This window comes from Eurypyga helias, unplaced genomic scaffold (assembly GCF_000690775.1).
Source record: "Eurypyga helias isolate BGI_N326 unplaced genomic scaffold, ASM69077v1 scaffold2849, whole genome shotgun sequence".
NCBI classification, from domain to species: domain Eukaryota; kingdom Metazoa; phylum Chordata; class Aves; order Eurypygiformes; family Eurypygidae; genus Eurypyga; species Eurypyga helias.
In genome coordinates, this window is record NW_010269956.1 from 40,917 (window position 1) to 61,284 (window position 20,368).

The 20,368-nt window shown below is 40.0% G+C and overlaps 1 protein-coding gene across 1 annotated transcript; it reads left to right on the top strand.

Annotated features, from left to right (window-relative positions):
- The first annotated feature begins 6,316 nt into the window (after positions 1–6,316).
- On the top strand, positions 6,317–18,352 carry CLUL1 (clusterin-like 1 (retinal)). Its single transcript, XM_010158249.1, has 8 exons — positions 6,317–6,404; positions 7,268–7,377; positions 8,688–8,836; positions 11,376–11,543; positions 13,423–13,867; positions 15,110–15,245; positions 16,750–16,966; positions 18,185–18,352. The coding sequence occupies exons 2-8, from the start codon at positions 7,275–7,277 to the stop codon at positions 18,350–18,352; spliced, it is 1,386 nt and encodes a 461-aa protein (XP_010156551.1). The 5' UTR covers positions 6,317–6,404; positions 7,268–7,274.
- Positions 18,353–20,368: the final 2,016 nt, after the last annotated feature.

A 20,368-nucleotide genomic window follows, 5' to 3' on the forward strand; every position in this document is an offset into this window, starting at 1 on the left:
TAGATAATCTTTGAAGGTCCCTTCCAACCCAAACTATTCTCTGATTCTATTCTATGATTCTCACAGTAAAAAAGTCTTTTCTCATGTTCAGATGGCCTCTCATGTGTTTTACATTGTTCCTATTGCCTCTTATCATGTCACTGGGCACCACTGAAAAAAAACCTGGCTCCCTAATAGTCATTCCCTCCCATCAGGTATATGTACACATTGGTAAGATTTCCCTGACCCTTCTCTACTCCAGTCTGAGTCCCAGCTCCTTTGGCCTCTCCTCATAGGAAAGATGCTCCAGTCCCTTAATTATCTTTATAGCCCTGTGCTAGACTTGCTCCATTGTGTTCATGACTCTTTTACTGGGGAGCCCAGAACCAGACACAGAACTCCAGGTGTGGCCTCACCAGTACTAAGTAGAAAGGAAGGATCACCTCCTCGACCTGATAGCAATCCTCCTCTTACTTCAGCTCAGGATGCTGCTAGCAAACACAAACAAGCCAGATCTTGCTGAAACTGCATGTCACTTGAATGAATGAGATTAATTTGACCCAGTTTGAGAGACCTACATTTAGTTTAGACCGCTATGTTCACTTTCTAGTCAGGAGAGAAAAACAGTGTCTTCCAAAGTGCAACTCACCTAACTCTGAGACCAAGGTCCACAGTGGGTCAGTTAGTTCAGTTGCAGCTTAGCCTAGAGCTCTTCCTTGGCCACAAAGAAAGCCTAGATCACTCACGAGCTGAGGTGCACATGCTGTGCACACTCAAATCTGGACTGGGAAGTCCCACAATCCTTAGTGTTTACTATTTCACAATGCGTGCAGATGTATCAAGAAACTGGAAGTGTGCGCAAATCCTACAAACTTTTCCAGAATGGTTTCATGCCAGAGCAGAAGGAAACAGGAGAAACAAGAAAGGATTTCATATAGTTATCCTCTTCTGCCACATGTGCATCTTAATGGGCTTCCTACATTCTTGTTCGCAAGGACTGATGAGCTGTTGGTAGAGGATATGGAAGTGTATTTTACTTCACATAATTCCAAAGGGAGAGACTGTTCTCATCATTGTCTCTCCTGACATTTTGGTACCATGTAGTCTTTCTTATCTCACCACCATTTCCCTCTCTGCCTTTTTTTGTCTCATTTCTAATTCTCATTTGCTGAGAACTCAGTTTTTTCTTTTTTATTCTCCTCCCATTTGTCAGGTCTTCGTAACTAATGTTGTTGTTTTTTCACAGTGCTTTAAAAGCTTTGAGTACTGAGGCAGATGCATGGGGCAGCGGACTAGTTACATAAAAGGACAGCTGTAAAAACATGCGCGACGGCAATTAAGCAAGAACTCTTAGAAGCATGAAGTCATTAATTCTAATTGCAGTAAGGCTCTTCTTAGAAATTGTTCCTAACATTTTAAATGGAGAAAAAGTCAGCTGCAGGCAGCATTCCAGCTTTACTTCCTCCACTTCCGTGCGGTTGCAAGCAAAGGGACTGCGCGTGTCCTATTATCATCGGCCACATTGAGGAAGCTTTATCTTCAGACATCCCTCTTTGGGCTTGCTGTCCTGCAGGCACGGGAGCAGATTCCACTTTAAAAGCAGCAGAAGTAAGAGGCCATGTTACCAGACAGAGGATTACTCCCCGACAAAGACATTTCTAGTTTCTTCATCGAAATCCTGAAAGCCTTCAGTTACTTTTCCTGAAAGCAGCACATCAGGGCAGTTAGCAGCACCTTCAGGAGTTGTTCAGCACCTCACAGACTGATAATTCAGTCATCTTAATTTCATTAAACTCCAGAGTTGTTTCCAATAAGCAGCCACTCTTTTAACTAGCTGATACAGAGCTTGAATGACGAAGAAACGCTTAAGCAAACCAGATGAAAACACACAAGGAACCCTGTTCCTTTCAGTTTCAGGCTGAAAGCTGATATATTACATGTCTGCATGCAATAAAAATTTTTTGTTTTAATGTTCCTAGGGAAGCTTGAAACTAAATCCTTGCAAAACATCTGGTTCAAAACTCCAGCATTTTAATATTAAATACTTCCTGAATCTGTTTGTGTAACTGTACCATGCAGGTTTGCTTCATAGCTTTATAATAAATTGCCTCTAACTCATTGTGTTATCCTTGCACTGACTTTGATATCTCCTGCTGATAACACAACATCAGTAACAGTGCTACTCCAAGTTCAATAGTTAGCTGATATCCCAAGCACAGATTCTGAAGACAACTGCCTAATTTTTAGGTTTCAGCTTCGTATTGTCTTAACATTCAACTTCGCATTGTCTTACGTTCAACAAGTTTTTAATTCTCTGTTCCTTAAGATTAATTAGACTCCTTTACATTACAGATTTGTCTTCCTAAATACAGTGTTCTGTATCACTTACAGGCACGACAGGTTGCTTCTGCAATGTCTCTGGATAAGGTGTGAAGAAACTTTGCATGCCCCTGTGAACAACAGTTGTCATGCTGCTGGGACTGGTATTTAGAACTTTGCTTCAAAGCCCTGAGGGGCTTGGAAAAAACCAACTAGGCAGTGAATTGCAAGATTTTTTCCACACCTAATAGTCATCCCGAGTGTCCATGGATAGACAAGCAAAAGGAAATCAGAAAAGGCTCATATATTTTAAAGCACGCTAAGCCTTGTGAAGGTGATCTTGCTGACCTCAAAAGCCATAGCTTAATAGTTCCGAATAAAGGCATGTTAAGAGTTAGCGTGATGCTCTAAGTTATGCAGGCTGATTTCATGCCTTCCGGTGGTTTCGTTTTCGTGCAGAGCACAGTGCAGAGTCCTGACGTGGCATTGCCTGACCCTTCTCCAGACAGGGGAATTGTGTAGGCATGGCACTGAGCTGCAGGGCTCATGAACTTCGGGATCCTGTCATGCTAACATAGCCGTGCTACTTCTGGGGCTTGAGCAAGATGTGTTGCTTAGACTCATTAGCTATCTAACTCAGGGTAGCCTCAGCACCTTAGTCTGAGGCCTTTCAGCATGACTGAGAGCATCTCAGGAGCTTGCCTCTCTCTCCAGGCTTAAGAAGGGGCCTTGGTTCCTAACTGCAGCTACTCAGGTAGAGCTCAAAGACAGACTGAATACAAACTGAGGGATGGCTCCAAGAGCCTTTGAAATACAGGAGAAAGCAGAAACCTCTCGGGGGCTCCTGCAGTACTAGAAAGGATTAAAACCAAACCAAACCAAACCTTCATACAGCAAAAGTTTAAATCTATAGCCTTAAAACCCATACTAACTGTTAGCAAAGGTTTGTGCATGCTTTCGTTTAGCCATGTAATTACACCATAAGCCCCCACTAGGATTTAATTTCAATCGAAAGCAGCGGAACTAATGGTGTGCTTACAAATAAAGCTAATTAAGATTTTCTAGAACTGGGGACTATTTCGTAAAAGTGTCAAGAGATTTAACGTCAATATGCAGCACTTTGCATGACTCATATAGCCTATAAATATGTACAGGTATTTTCAGCCCCATCATTATATGACTGGCCTAGCTCAGAAAGAAATGTAAAAACACACAGTAGGAAACAACTCTTCCAAACAGCAAATAATTGTGTAAATATATAACTGGAACAAAACCCTACAGTTGATGTATAACACAGGAAATTCCATTTCAACATATTTCTTGATGCTTAATCCTGCCAGGTGGAATGGATCAACAAAAAGGGAGAAGTTACAGTACATTGTGGAAAAAATGTTATACATTTGCGGAGGTCATCCAACAGGACAGAAAGCAGCTCCACAAAGCAGCTACAACTCTCAGAGCTCAAGTTCAGCTAGGTTCAAGCTCAGTGTCTATCTGTATCATTACTATTATTTATGTTTCAATTTATCAGTACCTTGCAAAAAGCCCATTTTTACTGAAGCCCTTTTCAAGCTATTTCCTTAATTTCTTCCAATATATACATATTAATTTCAATTAAAATATATCAGTATTGGAATTTGGGGAGGGGAAAAAGACTTTCTACAACTTGCTCAGAAGAGCTTCTTCCGACTGTCTCCAGTATGATTCAATATTAGAAAAGTACCTCATAATTTGCAACAGCAGAAGGAGCACTGAATCATCACCTTGTACTAGACTGTGAAAAAATGGACACGTGAGTACAATGTCATGGTATGGCGTTCGATGGCTGATCGAAGCACTCAAATTCAGAGGAAAATAAAATATTAAGAGGAAACTGCTGAACATGGTAGCTGAGACAAAAACTGCAGCTCTCCACAGTAGGTCACTGCAAATCAGATTTGGAATGCTAAAAGAGAGTGCATATTTGATATGAAACATGAAGGTATAACTGGTGAGACTTTTGTTTAATTAAATTCCAAATAGAAATGAGAGAGGAAAAGATTTCCAGACTGAACATGACTAATAACTGCCTTTCAAGAACAGAGTGTTGGATTCCTAAGTGCACTTCAAAGGTTAAATTTAAGCCCAAGATTAACGTTAACAGGCTCTAGACAATTTTGTCCTCAGGTGCCTTAGACCTCCTCTTTCAGCTATTAGATATATATGAAATAACATGAGAACAAAGAACTAGGATTTGGTGGTTTTGTGAAAGTAAATACATACATACACATATATATATATGTATAAATAATGCCGATTTCTGTGTGGTTACATTCTGGTTATAATGAAGTGTGAGGAGTAACATCTAAGACAATGCAACACGCTTTGCAATGTTTAAAACTAACTGAATTGAGAAAAGGAGCCCAACACCCCCCAGGACTCTGTGGCTCAGCATTAGCTTTGGTACAGATTTCCCCTAAGAACTGACTTTACAAGGTACAAGAGTGTGTTTGAGGCACAGAGACTTGGAGAAGGTGGGCAGTTCTGCGAGTAAGCAGTGGGACCAGTGCCAGAGGCAGCCTCCAGCCTGTCCATCCTGCGGCCGGAGTGCTGCTTTCCTTCCCTGCCAGGCTGAGGCCTCCCACTTTCTTGCAAATTCCTGTGAATTGTGTTGAAACTGCCCTTTTTACTCTGGATCAAGTAAAAATTTCTCTATATCAAGCCAGATCTAGAAAGGCCATCAGTACCTTTTGTTTGTTAATGAATATTAGCAAAGATAAATGCCGAAAAGGAGGGGGCAAACCCTTGCAGTGAAAGATTGAAGTCTTTGTTAGGATTCATTACACCTGTAGGCCAACAACATGCATCTCACAAGCGTCTGTAATAGACTGTCTTCCTTTATGCAAATGTATTTTCCATTTACACCCTATCCTGAGCCAAGCGTGAGGCCCAGAGATAGGCTGCCCCTTTTACTTCAGCCCAAGCCCCTGGGGTGCCTGCTTGGAATTGCTACAGAAGAGAACTTGAAAGGTTTTGTGTGGTGATGGGTATCAGGCAAGGGGTTAGCAGCATTTCAGTGAGCCAGCAATTAATATATATTAAAACAAAATACATATTCCCCTATGCTAACAGGTTCTCCACTCTTTCTCATAATGTGTTTAAAAATAAAACCCTCAGATCTCTTGCCTAAGCAGCATTCATCAGCTAGATCTTAACCATCAATCATCAATTGACTTTTATGAACTATGAGATAAACAAAAAATGAATGGGATGTTTTAAAACTGCAGTTACAAACCATGAGCTACAAACATCTACTTTCTCCATCCCCTCTTTGACTTCAAGGGACTATTATTGCTGAACAACACAAGGTGGGATATGATTTGCTAACAATACTTGTCCATATTTTATATCAAGCATCTGTTAGCATTTAAATATCTCATTTCAAAATACCCAGATTTTACGCAGGTCAGATCCCAGACATATTCCACACACATGGATTAACTGAAGAAAAATCATTGAAAAGGCAAATCCCCAAAACATTAGCAAGTATAATGATGTACAAAATGCCAAAATTTGCTTATCTCAATTCAAACTCTACTCATATGCCAGCCTGAACATGGTTTCCTAATTTTTTTTCAATTTCTGTATCTTCAGAAGGTATAGGTAGAAGGCCATTATATAATCCAGTGTTTTTTATAGCAAACTAAAACTATGCTGAAGAGATTAAATGTTGGAAGCTATTTTTAGCCAAACTAATTGTAACAATTTCACTAAGAACATAAGCTGCAGATGTCTCCTAAGGTAAAAAAGCAAGATGATGGAAGAGCTAGTAAGAAGAAAGGCTACCGACTACAGAAAATTAGCAGATCCCAATTACATTAAATTATGCAATTCTGCCCAATGCTCCCCCTCGTGGTTTTGCCCACAGAGATGAGCATGAAGTCCCATACACACAAAATCCTCCAGCCTAATGACAAAACGTCCCGTTAATAGGATTAAGTACCTTCTCATCAGATAAGTAGAACATGGCAAAATCCCTGACCCTCCCAGCAATTAGATCAGAACACAGCCCGACCCCTTCCTGACACAGGGAGCAATTTTGCAGAGGAGGCGTTTCAGTATTAATGGTAAATATGTTGGGGTTTTTTTACTTTTCTTTGGTAATGGGTTTGTATTTCTTTGCAAAGTTAATTGTTTTTTCGCTATAAATGTAAAGGTACAATATGCAAGTAACTATAGAAGTAAATCCAGGCTTGTAATTTGCATATGCACTTGCAGCTGATAACTGCATCTCCAAGAAGGCTAACAAGAAAGCACTCAAATAATGAGTTCACTTCATCAGATGAGAACTGTGAAGTGTAGTTGCATGGTTTCTAAAAAATAAACCTTCCTCCTCTAGCTGCTCTTGGGAGGGAAATAAAGCAAATGGCATTCCTTTCCCTTATTTTGTAGGAATTTCTTTCAATTGCTGATGTGTTTGTTCACAAAACTGATCTAATTGCCAATTCCTTGGCACACCTATTACTGTTTCTGCTATATTAAGTATTATCCTGAAGGACAAAGAAAAGAATTGGATGTTTGGAGACAAGGAAGGGAACAACATTCTAAAAAGTTCCTTTTTTAAATTTGGCAGTAATGTTTAGCATGGGTACATTTATAATATGAACTAAGAACACAGTGTGAGATATGTAATTAAAATGTTTCACAAGGTAGAAAAGAGATTGACTGAGACGCACAAACTTTTGGGTTTTATATATGTATATATGTCCTGATTCTGTTAGACCACTGTGCAAACTCAGTGGAATTAATCTAGTTAGTCTGAATAGATAATTACAAATGAGGTCAAGCTTCTTTCTTACTCATGTATTTTCGCTAACAATAGCATTTAGATCTCAGAAACCACAGTTAATGGGACTCGTATAATACTTAGTAAACACTACACCTAGGCATTTGAGTGTTACTTGACTGCATCGACCTGCTTCTTTAACAGAAAGAATATGAAGTCCTCTTGGTTATTTATAATATATGTGCTATGGCTGAACGGTCATCAGTGTGCACCAACAAGGCAGGAGGAAATGAATCTCCGGGAAAACCTGAAGCGTACGTATGCTTTTTTATATCGAGGGTGTGCTAGAAGCCTCTGGGTTCAGGCCTCCAGTCAGGCTTGCCCTGGCACATTTTGACTTCCACACTCACTGGTGGCAGCAGGATCTGCATACGTGTGTGGAGCTTCGAAACTATCATAGAGCTGACTACATGCATCCACACACTGGGGACATGAGAACAACTGAGATGAGAAAGTAAAGGGAGTAACAGATAAGCCTCCCCTTACAAAAAAAAAAGAATTTACAATATTTTTATTGGTTATTTGGTCCTTCATAGATCATTAGAACATAAACTGAACCCAAAATTCAATCCAATGGATATTTAATTATTTTGTTTGTTTAAATAATCTTTGCAAATGCTTATTCTAGAATTTTGTGCTTAGCTGTAAATATGGTTATTACAAATAATTGAAATAATATGACTTAATTTAGAAAAAAAGCAGCTATTCTGCATATAGTCACCTTTAAGTGCAGCTTGATTTTGTGGATAGGAATCCCATGAAGTCATGGAATATTCCTTTGCTTCAGCCTATTTTATTAATATATATGTAGCAAACAAAAAATTGGAAGGGGAAGGGAGAAATAAAGGATGAAATGATTGACATGCTTTGGCCAGTCTCAGGGTGATGTGTTCTTTACTTGTTTTGTACAGTACCAGTGATAGGGTATTTCTGCAAAGGGAACAAATACAGATAAAGGATATGCAATCCTGTAAGAGCTTCAAGGTGCAACATGTGGGCCAACACAGGCTTTCACCAAAACTCTATGGTCATTACCTCTCAGGAAGCCTGGAGAGGTATTTTGATGAAAGCAGGTTGAAGGCACCTGTAATCTACATTTTCAAAAGGTTAAGGGAAACCATCACAGACTGATTTCAGATCAAAGATACATATATAGGTTACGTCATTAGGAAATTGATGAGTAATCCTTGGAGATACCCAAAACCCAGGATGAGGTCCTGAGCAACCTGCTCTTGTTGACCCTGCTTTGAGCAGGGGGGGTGGACTCAATTTCCAGAGATGCCTTCCAGCCTCAACAGTTCTGGGATTCAGTGATCAGCAGTGGGACAGCCGAGTCTATAGCTTCAGTTACACACAGCTGATCACTGACAAAAGCTCTGAGCTAGATTATTATCCAGTGGAAATTGCCTTGGCTCTATGTTATTCAACATTCACTATCTCAAGATTTGTCTCTGCAACTGTAAGGAAACGTAGAACTGTTACGTTGTCCTTTGTCATCGGTGCATGACAATTTGCGATAGAATTAAAACCTGATTAGGTCACTGTATAATTTGGCTTTTTTTAGTATTATCTGAAGTTGGAGAGAAGTACATAGATGAAGAGGTAAAGAAAGCTTTGATCGGTATCAAACAGATGAAAATTATGATGGAAAGAAATGAAGATAAGCACATAGACCTCATGAAAACCTTGAAGAAGAGCAGTGAAGAAAAACAGGTAACTGAAGTTCATCTGGGCTTTTGGCTTGTGTTTTTGTCAAGTTGTGGATATTTTAAATCAAAGATGAGGCAGGTTGTGCATGGATTTAGTCTACCTCCTGTAAGTGGTATGCCATTGTGCTTAGGCCAATAAGCAACCCAGAAGGTGTCTCCCTTTTTCTGGGAAGAATGTAAATCACATCATATGTACACTCTGAGCAGCATACACCTCTTTATGTGGTCACATAGCAAAGTCAGGACTGACAGGAAATCTTTGCCCCTTTCTCTTACCAGCAGAAGAAAACTCTCTTGGCACCTTTATTGAGGTTCTCACTGCCCGTCTCCTGGAAGCAGGAGTTGGGCTAAAAGACATCCTATTCTAGCCTACCAAACCCCTGGATGTTCACATTTCAGATAAAGTGAAAATATTAGTTTATATTTCTTAAGAAAGAGGTTGCCTGCTGGCAGGATGCTGGCAGGCTGAGACTCAGCCCTGAGGGAAGCTTTCAGAGGGCACTGGAATAAATCACTGAACAAGAGCACTCACTGCCTGCCTCACTGGTGCCTCTTTCAGATTGTGGGATTCTTTCAAAAGCTAGAGGTGAAGAGTTTCCATCTTCCCTTAGAAATACAGATTTCAAACCAAGTAACATTCTGCTAATTTTTCCCTGTGGCTGAATGTCTAAGCTATTTCTAAAATGAAATCAGGGAAAATACAGCTGAGTTGCCACACGTTAGCAAGTTACTTCTCTCGGCCTATCCTGGTTGTAAGGTAAAACATATTATTTGACAGTGCTTTGCTTGAGATTTGAGCTCCCTCATTTTCTTCTGCAACTGGGAGGTAACCAGCAGCAGGCTAGGCGTAGTCAAGCTGACGGTGACCACCACATGGAAATACAGAAGTTCTGCAGTAAAAGGAGACATTAAATGCTGCATGTGGGCTCAAACATCAATTTGGAGAGACAACCTGAGTCTTGTAACATCCAGAAGCCAGAGAAGTTGCAACAGCAATGTGCTGAATAAAGTATCGAGCTTACTGCTCATTTCGCAAAATCCCCTGCCTCACTGAATTCAGACCAAGGCAACTGCATAAAGCGGTTTCATGCCGGAGGTCCAGCATCTCAGCCTCACATGTCTTTATACATCTCAGGCCACAAGATGTTTTCCAGCTTGCTTTGCACACTTCAGACCTTCAGAAAAATATCAGAGACACAAATTACAATGCGCTCTAGAGAAAGTACAGGGGACGGGGGGAAATGGCCTAGCGCAATGCCTAGGCTCAGAGCCACATGCTCAGATGATCCTGAGAAAGAGAGATTACTGTATATTTAAAAAATACAAAGATCCTAACTATTGCTTTTGTTGAATTTGAAAGAAAATTCCCTCTTGACCCAACATCTGGTAGTTAGTTTAAACAATTTGTATTAGCAGGCCAGCAAGTACCTGATGATAGCTTTCTAACATCTTTAGGAACAACAGTGCACTCCCATTATCTACCCTGTGGTTAGTTCTCCCTGGATGATTTCATTTACACAGAACTTTCATCCACAGTGAGAGTTCATAAGAAACTGAACAAATATATTAGAGAGATCAGAAAATAATTAAACGTAGACTATGAAGACCACAGTTACTGTCTCCACCAAGCACATTCTGACAGAAATTTTCTTTTTTGTGAGCTTCTTCCTTTTTGAAATGCTGCCATAAAGGAGTAAGACTGACCAATTAAAAGGTTTCTGTCATACTTAGGAACAACCTGGAACATTGTTCGGAAAACTAAGCTATTAACATAATTTGTACTTGCAGATAAAACCCATGATGTACAATCTACTTCACTAGAAAGAGCTCTTCTACCTTTCCATTGCCAAGTCTAGTCTAAAATGTTGCTTTTGATCTGCTCAGCTTTGTGTTCTACCTGATTGAGAATGACCCAGTACATAGAAGCAGCAGCGTAACGTGCATCTTGTTTTCCTTCAGTATAGGAGTGACTCATACTTCCACAACAGCAGGGACAAACCCCCTCACTACAGTCTTTTGATTAGTATAATCCCAAAAAAAAGGAAATCCTATAGTGTTATGCATTCCTAATGTATAGTGAGGACCTAGCCCAACTAAACAGCAGTCCCTTAAGGCATAGAGCAAAGCAACAAAAAAGGGCTATTTGTGGAAGAGATAAATACTGCAGATAATTATATGAAGAAAAAAGATCTGAGTTAAGCATATGACCTTGTGAGAGACTGACTGCTTCTTGCAGAGAAAGACATGTGGGTTTTTTCATAACCTCAAAGATCCAGGTAGACTGTAGAGATCCATTTAGTTTTGTAGGCTGTGCCCTCTGAGAGAACAACATCAGAAAAACCCTTTAAGGAAAAGTTTTTCAATTTTCAGTTCCCTCCGTATGTGACTACAGCTGAGAAGTCAACCTACACAGGCAGTTAGGGATTAGCAAAAAATGGAACCTTAAATAGCCAAACTGAATGATCAACACTGTGTGTGTGTTTGTGTATATTTAGAATACTAATCTGAAAATTGCCCTCAAATGAATCTTTTTTCTTACTTAGCAAGCTTTGCAAATTATGGATGAAGTAAAGGAAAGATTAGAAGAAGAAGAAAGACAATGTCAAGTATCCTTGAAAAATTTATGGGATGAATGTGAGTCTTGTTTAGAAAGTACCTGCATGAGATATTATACAACTTGCAAAAACGGTTTGTCAACATTTAAAAGAAAGGTAGGAAGAAATTTTACATCTGGGAAATACCCCTTGAATCCACCTAACAGTTTTAGAGAGAGTGCCTATTATTTTCTCAATGGCCAGATCTGCCAGCTGTATCAGGTTACGAAAATTAATTTGATTTGGAGGGTCTGGAAATGCGAAGTTACATGGCAGAGATTACATGCCATTATATTCACTGAACATTGAGCCAAAATGAGTTTGGTTGCACCCTGGCGTGACTCCATGGACATTGACTATCTGCCTGACTCCAACGGAGTCACTCCATATAGAGTGTGTTGTCTCTCACTGTAGGACTTGCATTAAGATGCTCAGTAAATTGTTTGTGAAAAATACCACATAGATTCTTTATGGTTCATCTGAATATCAGCAGAGTTAAAAGGGTAGATGTAGTTAGGAAAATTCCAGGGGGAAAAAAATCACTGACTTCTACAGCATCATTCTTTCCTATATTTATTTTATTCTATTCTTTAAGTAAGAAAATAGCTTTAAAACGCCTAACTTTTAACCCAGGAAACTGTCAGCAAAGGAGGCTCCCCTATAATTCTACCAGAAATAAAATATGCTTTCCTGGCTGATGCATTATTATTACAAGATTTAACACAACTGTAATCACATTTTTTATTTGGGCATATGCTTTAAGTGCAGCTTAACAACCAAAACTGCGCAATTACCGCTACTGAAATTTTAGCCAGATTGCCCAGCTTTCACATCCCCAGGCACCAAAAAATACGATAACTTAAAAATGAAACATGGTGCGTTTCAGAAGCGACAAGCTTTAGAGCAAAGGTGTTTAACATTTGCGCATATTCTTAAAATTATTCAGGTAAAAATGTGGAAGATATTAAGATTATTGGTGATACCTTTTGATTTTTAGACACCTCCCCTCAAAAGTATCACTTGGGCTTCCAGCAGTCTATGGGTGCCAGGTTGAAATTGTTGCAGTACAAGTCAGACACTGCACTGTCCCTGCCTTTTACCCTTTTGGCAACTTCCTCCGTGAGCTGTATAGTTTATGCATTCCAAGTGAGCCGTGTGTTGTGACCTGACCGGTGTCAGAAGGAGAGGACAAAGACGAGAGCTGTGGCGGATGACACAGAGGCACAGGGGCGATACCGGCTCAGGCTGTGCCTGCGGTGCGGTTTCACAGTGCACCTTCCCCCTGAGCTGCACCAGCGGTCAGACCGAGCAGCTGATCCGATTTAAAAGAAAACCAAAGTCTGTGTGTATCTATATGTGTGTGTTTGGCAGGGTGCTTCTTAACCCAGTTTTATAATGCCATGGCTCCACAAAACTTTGGGAAGGTAGTGCAATAAAGCATGGAGCAGGGAACCAGTGGCTGAGACCCAGAGACTGGGTATTCTGTAAAGCAGAGTTGACACTTGGTCTCTTCTGTCATCAAACCATGGACTCAGAGCCACAGTTTCATTGACTTTAAGGGTTTCAGTTCGCACAAGAACACAAAAGACTTGGCCATTGGTGAGAGAGGGTAGGGTGTTTCCAGATTACAGCAAGAACAATCGCCTTCTGTTCTCTTCACTGTGCATAAGGACCACAGAAACGTTTTCACGATAAAGTCCAAACTGTTTGTTGGAAGAAACCCAAACGCCGATGCTAACTTTGAGCCTCTGCAGATTAAAGGCCAACTGGCACCCCGTTTACTCCAGATTTGATTTGGAGCTAATGATTTAGACTGGATGTATTTTCACTTTATTTAGAGTCTAGCGTCTTAATGGAGAATATGCTGTGATTGCAGTTACTAAGAGGGCATTGCTCCTATGGGTATTTGAAAGGAAATAAAACCAGAGACACCTTCCTGAGAGAGAAAAAACTGATAACTCATCAGGCAGCTGATCTATCTCCTTCTTACACACAGGTTGAAGATTTTTTGAGGAAAATACCTCCACTCATTTTTACTTTTCGTGAGGATCAAGGAAAAGACATCCAGTTTAATGAAAAGCCTGAGAAAGAGGACACCCAGCTAATAAAAATGGAAGGTTTATTTAGCCAACTATTATCAGACATGGGCTCAATATTTGACAGAAGTTTAGTTTTTTTCAAGCATATGCAAAAAGAATTTGACCAGTCTTTTCAGACTTATTTCATGTCTGATCTAGACTTGAATGAGTCACCCAGCATGCCAGCTTTACCTGATGACACCACCAGAAACGATGGCTCCCAGAAAGGCTGGGGTGTACCTGGCTTCTTACAGACAGTTTTTGATTTCAGTAAGACGGTGTTTGAAGGTGTCAGTGAGGTGATTACCGAAGTATTTGAAGAATACAGAGATAACAGAAGAGAAGTGCCGGAACAAGACAAAGGCAAGTGTTAAAAAATTAAAATCGACTGCACTGTCAATGACATCAAACCTCTCAGCATTGCTAAAGTATGGTTCGGGATTAGTCAGTGGTATGTTAATGTCAGATACAGTATGGAAGCTCTGGAGGCTTTCTTGGTTAAACAGGTATGTGTCAAGGATAACTTTATTGGTTAAATTGGAAGGTAAAACAACCTAAAAATTTCAGAGAAATGTCCCAGGGTGATTTACGGGTCCTATGCAGCCTGATTTTCACAGCAACTGTCAAAGAATTTGCAGGAGTTCCTCAGGAGCTCTTGAATTCATGACGGATTCAGGTTTTCGTAAGGATGACTGACAGGTCTCCTCTCAGCATTTGTCAGGATATGAGATGTATCAGATCACACTGACATGTCACCAACTCTAAAAGAATCATGGTAATTGTGTGAGACGTCAAGGCATGTCCCTGCCCTCGCCAAATGACAATAAACTCAGACAGACAGCTGCAAGCCCTGTTCTAGGCTACTGCAGCGATGCGGCGTGCCAATCAAACACAAATCAGCCATCAGATTTTCCAGGCACCAGAAAAATTTTGGTATAACAGTGGTTTCAGGTGATAACTCTCAATAGAGAAAAGCCTTGGTCAACTTTTAGAATACAACTAAGCCTTACCCTTTGTATCTTACTAATGCGACTAGAAAAACAAGCATCATTCAAATAAATGCTGGTGCCTATCTATAAGGAGATCACAGTAAGGACATGTTGTAACTCTGAGTGGTAGGGGACATAACCACTGTGTGGTCATCAGGAAAGATAAAGTTTAGTGATTCTACAACAGATTTTTAAATTTTTTCTCGTATCTCGTATCATGACCCACGTTACCTCAGAAATAAGCTTTGGTACTGTGTTCCTCTCATCTAGCTGTTCGTGACTATGCAACATGTTGACTTCTTCTCAGAACACACATGTTGTAGAAATAGCGCGTAATAATATTACTAATTGCTCAACAACTAGTGGAAAACATGCTACGATGCCTTTACTATAGTGACATGAATTCCTTGAAAGAAAACATGGTTTTCATCTTCTCCTGACTTCTACATTTAAATGGTTTATTCCCTTTTTTTTGGAGGGGGGAGGGGAAGAATTTATGAGAGATACTTGGGATTAATGGCAAGAAATTATATTCTAGCACACAGAGTAACAAAATGTATATTTATCAAGACCCTAAGCTTAATGGCAGTTTAAAAATACTGTGACTTCTTTCTAGACCCTGACAGAAGCGGCATGTTCACAAAACTTGTGTCAGGGGGCCGGAGGCCTCTGTGCAGGGAGCTTCGGGAGAACTCCTCTGGATGCCCACAGTTTCACGAGAGATGTCAGAAATGTCAAGACAATCTTTTGCACGGGAAGTAGCTATTTTCTGATTTATTTCTGTAACGTGTTGGCCACTGTAGGTTTGAGGCTGTCATGTTCTACTGTGCTGTTTCCACAGTTTTGGGGTTAAGTTTCAGTCACTAAGTTTTTACTCTAACCACGGACACAAACACTACTCCTCATTCCAAACGACTTCAATTACCTTTCCCTGCTGTCTCCACAGAGTGTCAGTATAGCTCAGTTGTTAACATACCACTGGAGGTCCACTCTATGACGAACAAAATACCTATATATTTTGTTAGAGTTGCCATCCACCCGAGAAGCAAGAGGTCGGGCAGCAATCGATCCCGCCTGGGTGCAGAAGCAAGAAGCTCAGACTCCCGACACTCGCTTCTCCTGCAGACAACCAGACCTAACATCAGGCAGCGCTCAGCTCCTCACTGGGAAAGCGAGCGCTGAAGAGCCCGTAATTGCTCTTTGGCAAACCATGTCAGCAAACAGGGCTGACAGGAATGACAAAAAGAGGACTGCTTGCCAGTACGTGAGGAGATGGCAAAGCTCTGGCATGCTCTTTCCATGGGCACCTGGAGAAATTCAGACTGCATCATCAAGAACTGCTCTCGGGACTCCTGCTGCAGCATAACACATTCGTATTTCCAGACTTATTTAGGCCATAAAAGCCACAGACTGTGCTTAAACCCAAATGTCTTCAGACTATCTCCAGTGCGGCAAATGTTAATGATCGAATGACACATTTTGAAGACACGATCAGACACTTCCATCTCACTAAAAATATCTTTTTGTTTACAATGAAGTATTACAGATACCAGTTTGTATCTGTGGTTACTGCACTGTCAACCTGGAGGTGTCCCTTAACAGCCCTATTTGACAGGGAACGAATTGAAATTTTCCATAGCAATTTTTGTATAGGTTTAATATAACATTTAAAATCCATATTTTAGTAAAGAAAAAACCATCAATCTTCAGTTCTGAATTCATGGCAGATGATACCAGTCACACACTAATGTTTAGCTAACGTTAGATAAATATTAGTCTAGCTAATGTTAGATAAATATTAGGCCTTAACACGCAACAGGAATACTAACAGGCTTTCTTGTAATAACCTATATACTTGGGATGGATTAATGATGGAATATGAGCAATTGAAAAAAAAAAACCACCTATAAAGTATAAGGAGATTATGAAGTTGCTGTATGTAAAATCTACCATTCTTATTTAGCATACCAGAAAACCTACTGCCTTGAAATATGACATAAACCTTAAAAGTACTGGGTAGGTCACTGGAATATAGCAAATGGGATAATTAATGCATTTTTTCATTATGAGCCTAAACAAAATCTACCAAAACAGGTCAGCAAGAATAACTTTTTTTTTTTTAGCAGTTTTTAAACACCAACCCAAAACATGCCCCCTTGCTAGACCTTTTTACAGTTGTCTATACTTCAGGTAGAAAAGATGAAGGACAAGACCAATTACTTTCCTATAAGCCTCATGCTGGCTGTCTTTTCTAACAGATTGCCCAAATGTTCCTGAACTGCACATAAAGTTTGATGAAGCCTTTAAGCTCGTTAATCTCTCGGGGGAGCAGTATGAGCAGATTCTCCAGGTGGTTCAGCGTCATACAGAAGACACTTCCTACTTGTTGAACAAAATGAAAGAAAGATTTGGGTGGGTGTCCGAGTTATCTAATATGACCATCGGACCAGAAAACATTTTCAATATAGTTAAGGTAAGGGTTGTCTTCCAAAGGGAACTACTCCACAGTGCTGTCTTTGACCTCTGCTTTGCTCATAACCTGCTCTCTTAGGGATTGAGGATGTTTGCACATGTGTAATGTCTGGGTTTTACAACACCGAGTTCCTACTCATCTTGAATTTATGTATGCTTGGTAATTCCTCAATGAGCCGAAACTCCAGAGATTAGAAACTATTTTCCTCCAAATCCTTTTAGTCTGATGGATGGCTGACAGGCTCACCTGAATCGCTGACTGATAAGAGTAAATTGGCACTAGCAGCCCTGACTGGCCTCAGATTACCTTCCCAGATAAATTTCACTGTACCAGTCAGTAACACATCCTTATCGGATCACTGAATATCTAGCTATATGTCTATGTCTGTACCTGTATATCCCAAAGCAGATCACTGAATATCTAGCTATATGTCTATGTCTGCACCTGTATATCCCAAAGCTCAAAGAAGGCAAATGTTATGCTGGTGTTACATAGGTTATTGCAGTGGAAGATGCATATCTTTAATAGCATCTGCCAATATTTCAAGAAATACATCATGATTAACTGTGCCTCACACAAGAATATATCCATGGTAAACTCAATCCATTTTCCTGGGTGAGGGACAAATCCTATTCTCCCTTCCAACTCAGAAATCCAATGTACTACTATTCCTGCAAGAGCTTTATATGAAATGATCGTGCAACACACCACAAAAAGCACAAAGTCCGGAACAGTATTTACGGCACTATTTAAGTACACCCACCCAACCAAGTCTGAGCTATCTGCTCTAGAAAATTAAAGCTGCAGGTCTAGGTCTGGTTTAGAAAAAACCTGATAAACTTGATGATAAGTTATAGAAACTGATAACTTCAATCCCACACATGTTTTCTTGAAATTAGTGGGAAAACTCACACACAGATTAGGAGATCAGAAGCTCTTCATAAATGTAGTTCATGAAATAAATACTTACATGCAGATGTTTAATACGGTCTTGCAGTGCCACACCAGCTCTACCCACCGCCTACATTTATGCTTTGGCATAAATACAGACACCCACTGTCTTTTCAGAAGAAAGTAATTTAAAGAAAGTAGACAAGTTTAGAATATTATTCTATTTAAATTTCCCTTATTAAAGGTGGTAGGCACAGTAGGTGTAAATAAAACTCAAAGTACACAGCAGTTTGTAGTGTCTTAGGGTACTGTTTTGTTCTCTTCTAGGTGGTACCTGGGGATCCCTCTGGTAAAAATGAAACCGTGGTAGAGGTGAATATTCTGACTTCACCCACATTCACCATTAAAGTTCCTCCCAGCTTAGATCCGAAGAGCACTGAATTCATTGAATACATAGCTGGGAGAGCGCTGCAACTATACAAGCAGAATTTTTAAGTGGTAAGTTCATCCTTGCTCCGTCCCTAGAGTAAGGGAATTCTTTGTAAAAGGTGTTTACATTGCAATAAACTTCAGCTGGAACGGGATTCAGCCACGGTATTTTCAAGACCATCTCCTCAGAAAAGACACATTGATTGAGAGGCAAACACAGGCGTTATGGAAAACAAAAATAAATGCTCAATGTTCTAGCCTGCAAAACACAGGCAGGATGATATTAAAAGACTTGTCTTATTTAACTGTGAAACGCTCAGTTTTTAAGTAACATCTGGGATGAGGTAATGTGATGAGAAATGTCCCTTCAGAAAAGAATTGCCTCACAACCACAGTCTAGAGCCTTGGGATCGCAAACCATGTCTTTGTGTTCATTAATCACAAATAACTGGAATTACCACTATTCATTATGGCTTTTTTGTTCTAGGTGGTGTTTAAGAGCATGCTCGTTATTTTTTATGATAAAGGAGTGCAAAGTTAGAATCAGCACCAGGACTTGAAAGAGCTGTTTTACCATAACATTTTCCCATTAGCAGCTCTCTGCTCAGATTAAGTGTTAACAGTGTCTGCAGTTTGGCTCGTAGGAACGTGCACAGAAAGATCCTTCTCATGGACTTGTAACCATCTCTGTAGAACGGGCTCACAGAGGCCTCTCTCCATGTTTAAGAGATTTCCAGATGGGGAGGGAAGAACCAGGCAGAGATGTAGGGGCAAACAATGCTACATATTCTCTATCCCCCACAAAGAATCTCCAGGGAAGATGGAGGGGTTCCAGGTGGCATCACGCCACTGTGGGGCTAGCCAGCCACTCAGAGAAACCCAGGAGGCTCCGAGATGCACAGCTCCATCTCTCAAAAGTCAGAGAGGGGCCAGAGCCAGAAGAGGCTCAAGACCTACAGGGAAATCACTGCAGCATCCCCCCAGTCTTCTGAGGAGGCACTAGATTTGGACATGGCTCCTCTTCAGGTCATAGGTGTCTGATATCCTCATCTCAGCAAACAAGGCATGGCCTGAACGCACACCTGAATGTCTCAGGAGGCACGTAAGAAGGATTAGCAACATTAACAAGATGAAGAAAAGACAATGTCAGCATTTTATATTGACTCTGGTTATTCTTTTGAGGCCAGACTCACAGATTTTAAAAAGATTAAAGAAATCCCTTCCACCAGAGAGGCTGAGGTGGGCTGCCAAATTTAGACAGAATATAATAAGCCTCACTATGAACTCTGATTAGGTAAATATTGGCAAAATTATGTGGATGCTACATTTAGAACAAAAACTTTTAAAAAGTATAAATATATAAAGTGTTTGGAACAGTTTTTCTACAGGTTTTCTTCAGAATCCTCTGTAATTTATATGCAGTTATTGATGATATATATACTCTTTCAGGTCACGTAAGACTAATCTTCAAGGTCTAATATGACACTATTCATTTCCTTAGCGTGGTTATGATTTTTTGCCTGAGTCTTAGTCTCATTCTTCTGCACAACGTATCTTGTGTAGCCATTTTCCTACCTGAGAAAAGTGAGTAGCGTTGACTTCCAAATCACAATACCATTTTGTGTTCAGGTTGCACAACAAATTCAGGGCACATGAAAGCGTGATGAAAGCAGAGTTAAAACTCGGAAAGATCTACAAGAAGTAGAAAAAGAGGGAAAAAAAATCTACTTCAGTCTGGTTTTTATGTTTCGTGTTTCTACAGCAGGGCACTGATACATTCCCCATACACTTATATTCCTAACATAACATTCTTTTTTCTCAGTCCAAAATGTTTAACTTTTTTTTTTCTTCTAGGAAAGAAGTGTGAAATCCTTCCTCCTGAAATCCAGTATATACTCCTTAGACAAAATACCCCTAAGCTCAACGTACAGCTAATTGTTAAATGGCTAGAGTTAAAATAATTGCATATAAATAAAATTTTGCTTAGTTAATACTGTGACATATGAGCTAGCAACCAAAGACTGTAGAAATCTTTTATTTCAAAACCAAATTCAAATCCATTTCAATATGCATTTATTTAAA

What these genes read in the sequence shown, in the direction of transcription:
- CLUL1 (XM_010158249.1), top strand. Translation starts at nt 7,275, where the DNA reads ATGAAGTCCTCTTGGTTATTTATAATATATGTGCTATGGCTGAACGGT. An exon ending in AGAGCAGTGAAGAAAAACAG is followed by an intron (nt 8,837 to 11,375) that starts GTAACTGAAGTT and finishes TTTCTTACTTAG; the next exon opens with CAAGCTTTGCAAATTATGGA. An exon ending in TGTCAACATTTAAAAGAAAG is followed by an intron (nt 11,544 to 13,422) that starts GTAGGAAGAAAT and finishes TCTTACACACAG; the next exon opens with GTTGAAGATTTTTTGAGGAA.